The 11,359-nt window shown below is 36.2% G+C and overlaps 1 protein-coding gene across 8 annotated transcripts in view; it reads right to left on the bottom strand.

Moving 5' to 3' along the window:
• The window catches only part of LOC106471125 (protein c-ets-1-A-like), a 71,990-nt gene that overhangs the window by 45,361 nt on the left and 15,270 nt on the right, over positions 1–11,359 (bottom strand). For all 8 annotated transcript variants that reach the window (XM_022399742.1, XM_022399748.1, XM_022399746.1 and 5 more), the window contains exon 3: positions 7,904–8,078. In XM_022399742.1, the coding sequence (XP_022255450.1) occupies positions 7,904–8,078 (175 nt within the window). The remainder of the gene's footprint in view (positions 1–7,903; positions 8,079–11,359) is intronic.

The following is an 11,359-nucleotide window of genomic DNA, read 5'->3' as shown; positions in this document are numbered from 1 at the left end:
CCGACATACTTTATTATTTATTACCGACATACTTTATTATTTATCACCGACATACTTTATTATTTATCACCGACATACTTTATTATTTATCACCGACATACTTTGTTATTTATTACCAACATATTTTGTTATTTATTACCGACATACTTTGTTGTTTATTACAGACATACTTTGTTGTTTATTACCGACATACTTTGTTATTTATTACCGACATACTTTGTTGTTTATTACCGACATACTTTGTTGTTTATTACCGACATACTTTGTTGTTTATTACCGACATACTTTGTTGTTTATTACAGACATACTTTGTTGTTTATTACCGACATACTTTATTATTTATTACCGACATACTTTGTTATTTATTACCGACATACTTTGTTATTTATTACCGACATATTTTATTATTTATTACCGACATACTTTGTTTTTATTACCGACATACTTTGTTGTTTATTACCGACATATTTTATCATTTATTACCGACATACTTTGTTATTTATTACCGACATACTTTATTATTTATTACCGACATACTTTGTTGTTTATTACCATATATGACAATCGGTGAGTCTTAACATGAAAACAGTTTCAGGTATTTTTTGTATTAAAAACTGCAGATGTTGCTTGTAATTGTTCAAGTTATCAGCAACCGCTTCTGTGAGTTTGTACTGACGTCATGATTCGTTGTCATCGCTAAACAATCCGTCTTCTTTAAAGAAGAGTGAAGTTTTTTTTTTTATACACAGAAAATAAGCGTCAACTTCCTGTCATAAGTTCGGCTCTATCGCTACGGAGAATGTAGTGTGAAAAAATAAAGAACGCGGGAATGAGAAGGATTGTAGCTGGATTAATAATAAAACTCGATTATATGTTAAAAACAGGATGTTTTTGCTTTAATTATACTCGAGGCCATTGTTTTGTCAGAGATTGAATAAAAGAATTATTGAATATCTAATAAATATCCGCGGAATGGTGAATCGGGTATTTAATTTAATACACAAAAAATGCAGACACCTCTCGAATCCCGTCACCGAACATGCTGGACGCCCTTTCAGCCGATGGGGCGTTATAATGTGACGGTCAATCCCACTTTCCGTTGGTAAAAGTGTAGCCCAAGAGTTGGCGGTGGGTGGTGTTGACTAGATGCGTTCTTTTTAGTCTATCACTGCTAAATTAGGGATGTCTAGCACATATAGCCCTCATGTAGCCTTGTGCAAAATTCCAAAACAAACCAAATCTCAACTTTGTTTATATTCCACAGTATGAAACTGTTTTTTCTACTTGCTAACGCAGGTAACCCTCGAATAACTTTGCGCGAAATTCAACCCAAACATCTCAAAAAAAAACAACAAGTTATTATTCAAAATCCAACCAATCAGAATGCACGATAGATTGGCAATGGAAGTTTTAACCTGAACAGCGCCTTCTGCGCACGTCGGCTAAACATCGAGTTCAGTGACTTTTAATATTCGCGTATATTAATTTTGATCTACTGACAGCGGGAAGGCAGCCAGTCAAGCAGCACCACCCGTCGCAACAATATATTTGTCTGGCTCTTTGAACCGAATAACAGGACTGACTGTCACTTTTACAACGTGCTCAAAGCGGAAAGTACGAAATGTGTTCAGCGGCGTCATGTTTCGAACCCGGGATTCTTCGATCCCTAGCCCGACCACCTAACCACGTCTGGCCCTGCACGATAGAAAAATAACATTGAGGGTTTACACAAATAAAAACGGAACATTTACAAAACTTATCAGCGCAGTATAGTTAAGTACTTTACGGGGTTGGCGATAAGAGAACGATGAAAAATACAGGTTTACATATACAAATAGTCCCTAAAATAAACCACGATCCACAGCTATAAACTTTTTTGTTTGTTTGTTTTTAAGCAATTATGTTAGAGCCTGCCAGGTTTACTTATGGTTTGGATAACATCATTACCACAACTTAGTACCTTATGTAGTTCGGAGATCCAATACTCCCCCTCCCCAATAATTAGCGTCCGGGTGAAGCCTAGTTAACTGGGGTCCCACCACAGTAGATCCAGGTATTTCTACTCATCACTTTCCGCCGTGCGAAGTGGCAATGTGCCATTTTTCCGTGGGAAAAATACTTCAAACTCCCTATGTGTTCTTCCCCAACTTTGCAGTGTTGCTGTTATCACACGTACACTGAGTATGTGTACCGGCTGGTTTTGCAATCTCCGTAGCGCCACGTTAATATTACTTCTGACATGATTATGAATGCTAAAATATTATGTGCCTCATCACGAGAGTACAATATTGTCCCTTCGGAGGACAGTATATATTAGTCAGTATTGACGATCCCCTTTAGTTAGTATTTAATCACGAGAGTACAATATTGTCCCTTCGGAAGACACTATATATTATTCAATGTTCACGAACCCATTAGTTGGTATTTAATCACGAGAGTACAATGTTGTCCCTTCGGAAGACAGTATATATTATTTAGTGCTGACGATCCCTTTAGTTGGTATTTAATCACGAGAGTACAATGTTGTCCCTTCGGAGGACAGTATATATTATTCAATGTTGACGATCCCTTTAGTTAGTATTTAATCACGAGAGTACAATATTGTCCCTTCGGAGGACAGTATATATTATTCAGTGCTGACGATCCCTTTAGTTAGTATTTAATCACGAGAGTATAGTGTTGTTCCTTCGGTAGACAGTATATATTATTCAGTGCTGACGATCCCTTTAGTTAGTATTTAATCACGAGAGTACTATATTGTCCCTTCGGAGGACAGTATATATTATTCAGTATTGACGATCCCTTTAGTTAGTATTTAATCACGAGAGTACAATGTTGTCCCTTCGGAGGACAGTATATATTATTCAGTGCTGACGATCCCTTTACTTAGTAAAAACAAATACAAAATATGAAAAATTTTAAATGTAATTATATATGAAATTTTAGCTCCTAATTTATAACCTAAACGGTACAATGTTTGTTCCAAACACCCAAGACGTTTACGCTAATTAATTATTCAAACCTCTGAGTAATGATGTCACTAGATGTCACTCGAAGCATTTGTTTCTGGACTATCTTATATTACTTCTGCCCAGTGACAAGTGTACAAAAAGCTTGCCTCAGTGTTAAGGCGCTTAATTTTGAAGATAGAATGTATATCCAATTCTATTGTATGGGCCCAATCCCCTTAAAAAAACGTCCATTTCGACCCTCATTATTAGGCTTAATGGTGACGTAGGAAACTATTTCCAAAGTTCATAAAGTAAGGTTTAACGCTCATAAGTAAGCCTAATGCTGGTGTGTGTGAAACTATTTTCACAGTCCAAAAAGTCAGGTTTGACCTTCGCTATTAGGCTTAATGGTGACGTACGGAAACTATTCCCACAATTCAGAAAATCGGACTCGACAGATTATTAGGCCTAATGCTGGTGTAATCAGTGCTCCAGATAAAATATGCAGTACAGCTGCAAAAATAAGCACTTTCTAACCACCAGAAGTTTCTATTGTTGCACTCGTGAATGATCCAATTTTGTGTAAAATAAAATAAAAAGTTGTAATGTCATTATTTGTGTTTATTATGACTATATCTAGTGATTTAATTTTCTAATTTAATCCTGTGTCAAATTTCACATTTTGAAATAACAAAATAATTCCTAATTACTTATTATTACTTTTTATTACAAAATGTTACAAAATTATTATTATTTTTTTTAAGTTTTAGGCTTAACGGAATTATTATTATTTTTTTTAAGTTTTAGGCTTAACGGACACGACCTGCAACTCTTTACACAGTTCAGAAAGTAAAATTTTAGGCTTAATCCTGGCGTACTGAAACTCTTGTTGTGATTTAACAGGTCTGTTTTCTGAAGCCCCCACCCCACCCTGCTGTCTCAACGGTAAATCTGTGGGCTTATAAAATCGGGTTTCGATACCCGCGGTGAGCAGAATACAGACAGCCCATTGCGTGGCTTTGCGCTTAACAACAAACAAACAAATTATTTCCTTACAATATATTTTGAGTATTTAATATTTTAATAAACTTCAAATGCTTTCGAATGATCTGTTAAACAACATTGATAACTTATACATGCATTTTGTAAGCAAATGAGTCGTTGGCGAAGAATAACAGCGCCCTCTGAAAGACTTTCGGATATCTGATATATATTAATGGAACATTATCTATGAAACATAAACACATTGTACACGTACAACTATGTGAGAGATCATAAGTATCCACTGATAACCCGCCCGTGTTTGGTAAACATGGTTTTCCAGTATCGCTTAGTAAACGTTATCAAATAATTATGTTGTAAAATTCTTATCATTGTTCACTGTACATGGTGCGTTACGTCTGTTACATTCAGATATATCTTTATTTGTTTTAGAATTTTTAGCTCAAAGCTACACAAAGTTTTATTTGCCCTAATATTGTCTGACCGAATATCCACGGCTCCGAACAGTTTAGAGCGAACCATGAACCCTCGGATTTACAGTCCGATCGCACTAACTACGAGGCCACGCGCGGACGACAAATGTTGTACATATACAATACAAACAAATTATAACAAGTACGATTACATTAAAACCTCAACCTGAATAAACTTGAATGTGTTTTATCAAGTAACAAACATAATATATTATTAATAAATTTTTAAAATGTTCAACAGATGGCAGCACCTATGTGTATGTTTGCTAAATTTCTAGCAAAGCTTCTCGAGGGCTATCTGTTCTAACCACCTCTAACTTACAAGTGTTAAGCCAGAAGGAAGGCAGCTACTCAACACCACCCACTACAAACGGGTTTTACTAATTGACTAATGGATTTAACCATCGCTTATAACGTCCCCCAGCTGAAAAGGGGAAGCATGTTTGATGATTTAGCTACTTAAAAATTCGACAATAATTCGTTATAATGTAACATATTTGTTTATTTTTGAAGTGTCAGCCTATTTAACGTAGATGTTGATACACGGGGTATTTAAAATTTTAAGGATTTTAAAACCTTTAATATTCCAACGTGGCGTATACTCGTTTTGTAATATTTGATGTTGAATTATTCTATGTTTTTAACTATCTCATTTTGCCAAATCATTTTTGAACACTCATCGATTAGAAGTGCTTGAACAAGATTATACATACAGACGGCTCAATGGTAAGTCCAAAGACTTATAACGTTAAAAATCGGGGTTTGATACCCGTGGTGGGCAAAACACAGATAGTTCATTGTATAACTTTGCGCTTAACAACAAACAAATAAAACGAAAATTCGGGGCTCAATTCCCCGCAGTAGACAGAGCGCAGATAGCCCATTGTGTAGCTTTTTTCGGTTCCCCTCGGTGGACAGTGCGCAGACGGTCGTTGTGTAGCTGTGAGCCATAAAAACCAACAACTACATTAGTTAGCATGATTACAGACGGTGAAGCTAAAAGCGGCTTCATAATTGTGGGTTGAAGAACAGCAGCGCCACCACCTACTCAAACATTAAGTTAAGAATAGATCAATTAAAATGAGAACAAGAGTCACACACGTGGATTTACGTCAACACTACTTTTTTGGAAGTTGGTTGACGAATAGTTAATGACACACTTAATGGGAAGCTTTCTACTGTCGATCTCGTCTCTCTTCTAAATTGACGATAAATGATCTTTTAGTGCGTGTTTACGAAGTTAATTATCCACAAAGCCCACTGCCCTACATTCGAAGTTCAGAGGATAAGACTTCACGCAAACATACTCACAATACAGACGACAAGCATCGATGATTTGATAATTAACCTAAAAATACGTAATTATAAAGATAGAGGACGCTACAACAATATATCCTAAACTGACGAACCATTTTTTTTTAAATCTAAACTTAAGAAAAATAAATAAACGTTAAAATCTCGTTTGTTCTAAATAAGTGTTGCATAAACATAAAAAAAAAACGGTTCTAGTCCGAAAACCATAAATTAAGAATTTCTCCATTTTTCTAAGCCTTAAAGAAGTTGGTAAGTGTAGCATGTACGGTTTGTTTGTTGATTAGGCCTAATTATTTCAGGATGTTTTTTTTTTTTTTTTTCACTAAATCGTCTTCTCAACATATCACTCAACCGCAAGATTTCACTAATAATTTTTTGTTTGAACTGCTAGTTACGGTCATCCTGTTCACCGTTTTTATATCAACGAATGTTGTTGTTGTTGTTTGGTTGCGTACTAGTTCTACTTTCTTGAATATTTTCTGGTTCTATTAACGTGGAGATGCGTAGTTTCCGGCTCATTAGTGCTAACCTGGTCGTTTACCTCGTTCACTTCCTGTCCAATCAACCCGTTTAGAGATTTTTGATTAACGCTGCGCAAGGATACACCCGTCTTTTAATATCGATATGTTTGTAAAACTGTTTGTAAACGCATCGAATGTGATGTTTTGTAAAAAAAAAAAAAAATGAAATTAAAAGGTGTGTGCAGGCAACAGAGTGCTTTCTGTGTAGGGTTAAGGTGTGTGCAGGCAACAGAGTGCTTTCTGTGTAGGGTTAAGGTGTGTGCAGGCAACAGAGTGCTTTCTGTGTAGGGTTAGGTGGAATGTCTTGTTCTTTTTTGTTCAGGGAATACGCTGCCGTTTTTGCTACATCCGGTAGAACGCGGTAGCAACGAAACGCTGTTGTTGTCATGGTAGCGACGAAACGCTGTTGTCCAATTTTGTTTGTTCAATAAAACTTGATGTCGAATCAAAATTACGTTTTGTCCTCGAGAAACCAGTGCAATGCACCACTGTTAAAATAAAAAAACCGACTGACAACTAGAAAACAAGACACAGGCAGGGTGTAATTGTGTCGTATATATGACACAAAAAGGGTAATAATGGTTAAAACTATGGGGGGAAAAAACATGAACTTTGACATCGTCATAGATAAAGGCACCAAGGTCAGAAAGGAATAGCTTTTCGGAAGCATCAAAAGTTGAAATTTGATTTTAAAGATCCAGTACTTACATAACTACAGCATTGAATCTGATACATACTCATTGCAGAAGAAATAAATACTGTCTGACACAGTAAAACGGTTCAGAACTAACAAGACCAAGAGACTGTAACCACACCTTATCGTATTGTGTGTTTTAAAGAATAACTAAAGCAAAACTCAGCTTTAATGTGTTCGAGTGTGTGGAATGAACTTACGCGATGTCATTAGTACCAACTAAAAGTTTCATTGTTTAAAAGTCAGACTTCTACACCCAAAAACATTGTTTAAAAGTCAGACTTCTACACCCAAAAACATTGTTTAAAAGTCAGACTTCTACACCCAAAAACATTGTTTAAAAGTCAGACTTCTACACCCAAAAACATTGTTTAAAAATCAGACTTCTACACCCAAAAACATTGTTTAAAATCAGACTTCTACACCCAAAAACATTTTTAAAAAGTCAGACTTCTACACCCAAAAACATTGTTTAAAAGTCAGACTTCTACACCCAAAAATATTGTTCAAAAAATTATATGATAATCATTTGCAATAGTACTTTAAAATATAAGCCTGACATGGTCTGGTGGTTGGGGCGCTCGACACGCAATCTGTAAGTTGTGGATTCGAATCCCCATTACTGAAAATAGTCGTCCTTTCAGCCGTATGGGCGTTATAATGTGACGGCCAATCCCACTGGTAAAAGAATAGCCCAAGAGTTGGCGGTGGGTAGTGTTGACAAGCTGCCTTCTCTCTAGCCTATCACTGCTAAATTAGGAACGGCTATCGCAGTAGCTTTGCGTGAAATTCAAAAACAAACAAACTTATAAATATATATATTAAAGAAATTGTATTATTATCGTATGCTGTATTAATTAAATTGTATTATTATCGTTTGAAATATTGTTTTTAGTGTTAGTTCTTTTTTTTTGCGATATTTTCTTTTCAAAGTTAAGAAAAACAAACCTGTTGATTCTTCTGACAAATCACTCATTGATGGCACCTTCTGTATCGAATCATATGCTCTAGATGGCGCTGGTGGTTCGCCGCAGTCATTATTTACAACGTTGGTTTTATACAGAACATCGAAGCGGCTCATCACATTAGAATCTTGATAGCCATAGACACATTCAACTTTGATCTGAAACATAAAATATGGAAATAACAGTATTCATTATTTTTAACACGTTCATCAAGCAAATACTTCAAACAAAATGACTCTGGATTCAGGGATCCCATCACAACATTAAAAATAAAAAAAAGAGCGAACTTTCTCGTCGTTTACTATCACTGAAAGTCCTAGCAAGTTTCCTCTTGAAATGAATTTCAGTATGAACGTCCTTAGCTCGGACAACCTTATCAAATCTATTTTACTTCAAAAGAAAATGCACAAACAATTCAGATAAGGAACAGCGCCAACAATCAGACTGTGAGTACTTAGCGTACTAGATTGCTTCTCTGGTCACGTGATTTCAGCTGAACAAATACATAACAATAATAGGCCTTATTAGGATCTGCTGCTTCTAACATGTTTGATTAAATAACAGGTGGTCAAGAGCGCCCTCTGTATTGCAAACTCCCCACCCAAGAAAAAAGAGACGTCATTCACATTTCATAATATATATTTTCATTGTAATAAAGGACTTTACAAACGATACGAAACACCTCTCAAAGACAATATTAGTCCAATTGGAACGTCTAAATGTTAATGAATTAAGCATCTTTAAGCTAAACTACTTAATAGTTAAGCCTAGTATCATAACTTAAACACATAGAGACGAGGAATTGTAGTGAAAAGAACAACAGAACATCAAAGTTGAAAATACTGTTGAGTGTATACAATTTAAGATAGAGAAGTGTACTCGATGGTTACAAAAGATGAAATAATGAACAGGAAACGGTAACACTCGAAAGTAGTTGAAGCGTTAAAAGGTAGCTGTCAAGGTCGGTCGTTTCTCACCCCTATATAAACCAGACACTACGATAAAATAAGGAGATACATGGCAATTGTTCTGTACCGCCAGGGGGCGATCATGGCGTGGGAAAGTTGTATTAGTCCTGAAGTGTGACCGCTAAAGCCAACGCCGACCACATGGTGTTCGAACTTGGTATAATATCCAATTTCGACAAGTAATACAGTAATCTCTTCGTACAGAAAGCTGTAAATATCAAATCAAAATTGTAACGAGAGTGAACCAAATGTTTCATGAATTGCGTATGTGTTTCAATAGATGTTTCTTGATAGAAATTTGTTTATTGTATCAATAGATACACGTTGATATATCTATACAGAAAATCTGCATTTTTTCGTTGACTATTTACCTTTAAATTCGTTTCATTGAGAGATCCCGCGTGAATGTTACTTTGTAATGAATTATAACTTGTAACTAAAGATAATTACTTGCTATTATTTTTAAAGGAATTGTTTAAGAATCGGTTTCTTGGCAACTCCAACAGAGAATAAAAATGACAACTCGACTTCTCAACTATCATTTCGATCGGTAAATGGCCCATCTGTCACCACTTGACAACTCGTCTTGTCAACTAGATTTTTGATTGGTTACCGAGTTGCTAGAAAGCTGAGGGGTTTTTTTTTTTGTCTGCGTTCCTGCGCTTGTTCATCCTCCGATTATATTAAATTTTCTAATTATCTGATTTTACTCTTAATTTAATTTTGTCAAATGAGAAGTGTGGCTACAGACAAGTGGGTACGCGAAGAAACTTTGCAATTGGTCGATTTGTTTGTTTCATGTTTCTGGGATGTTAAATGTGCGGAGGATAAACACTGCAACAACAACAACAAAAAACTGAAACATGTTTGCTACAAAAGGCGCCATCTTAAAATGACTTAAAATAATTGTCAATTTTCCCAGTGTGCGTGTGACACGTTCGGAATTCGCAGTGTCTTTGTCAGTGTTTTGTCGCCATGCCAACTAGTAGGATGGACAAGAAAAAGTTATCATAAGATGCACCAAGACAACTGACTGATTATTGATTTTCAAAATATGATCCAATTTCGCTAACCTTCAAATGACCGGTAGGCAGTGGCGGACTCCCTCTACCGGGAGCTTGGGAAATGTCCCGGTGGCCCGTTGCTCTCATGGGCAAGTGAAACTGGAATATGCCTCACAAAGTTGGGCTTCCACTTACAGCCCGAGCAACGTAACTATGGTTACATAACTGGTAATTCTGAGGAGATTGATTTATGCGTGCGCAATGATGAATTATAGGCGCGCGCAGGTAATCGACGTTAGTCATGTCGGTTTTGTTGGTCATTAATTCTAATAACTTATCAGAAAAAAGTGAAGAAAATATACATACATGTATGTCAACCACACTGTATCTGTCATAGCCATCATAGCCCGGCTGGAATGGCAGTGATTGGTCAGTTGAACTGGGCCTAATCAGTTGAATACGTGCTGCTGGTAATTGATATTTAATCTTAGGGTTGAACTAGGCCTAATGAATTGAATACGTTCTGCTATTGCTTCATATTTAATCTTGGGGTTTAATTAGGCCTAGTGAGGGGAATAAGTTCTGGTGATATTTGATATTTAATCTTAGGGTTGAACTAGGCCTGGTGAATGGAATACGTTCTACTGGTACTTTATATTTAATATTGGGATTGAACTAGGCCTGGTGAATGGAATACGTTCTACTGGTACTTTATATTTAATATTGGGATTGAACTAGGCCTGGTGAATGGAATACGTTCTACTGGTACTTGATATTTAATCTTGAGGTAGGTAATTTTCAAGCATCACTGTTTTTTTAAAACGTCCCCAACTGGCTATGCATTATTGATATATATAAATATATATTTATAACCTGTAGATAAAACATTCATCTTATTGTGATGTGAACAATGACTTAATAACCTAATAAAGAACTATTTAATGCTGCAACACGCTAGAATATCAATTACTGCGTGAAAAATTACAAAAGCGATTGGTTAAAATTTGTTTTTTTTTTTTTTCAATTTTCGACATTTTTATCTTTCGTTTCAGTTTTTCAGTTTCTGCCATTGCCATTCTCATGGCCGCCAGGTGGTTAGGGGGCGCTTGACTCGCAATCTGACGGTCGCGGGTTCGAATCCCCGTCCCACCAAACATGCTCGTCCTTTCAGCTGTGGGGGCGTTATAATGTGACGGTCAATCCCACTATTCGTTGGTAAAAGAGTAGCCCAAGAGTTGGCAGTGGGTGGTGATGACTAGCTGCCTTCCCTCTAGTCTTTCACTGCTAAATTAGGGACGGCTAGCGCAGATAGCCCTCGTATAGCTTTGCACGAAATTCAAAACAAACCAAAACAAATATGGCAGTTAGGTTTAGATACAAATAGTAATTGACATCAGTGGTAGTAGAAAGATACTACTAACTCTTCTAAGCATTTAAGTGTTTCTAGGAATTTTTTTTTTTTTTTTT

Source organism: Limulus polyphemus, unplaced genomic scaffold, assembly GCF_000517525.1.
Source record: "Limulus polyphemus unplaced genomic scaffold, Limulus_polyphemus-2.1.2 Scaffold4422, whole genome shotgun sequence".
In the NCBI taxonomy this organism is placed as follows: domain Eukaryota; kingdom Metazoa; phylum Arthropoda; class Merostomata; order Xiphosura; family Limulidae; genus Limulus; species Limulus polyphemus.
Note: the sequence above shows the minus strand (reverse complement) of the source record. Positions and strands in the feature narration are given on the sequence as shown.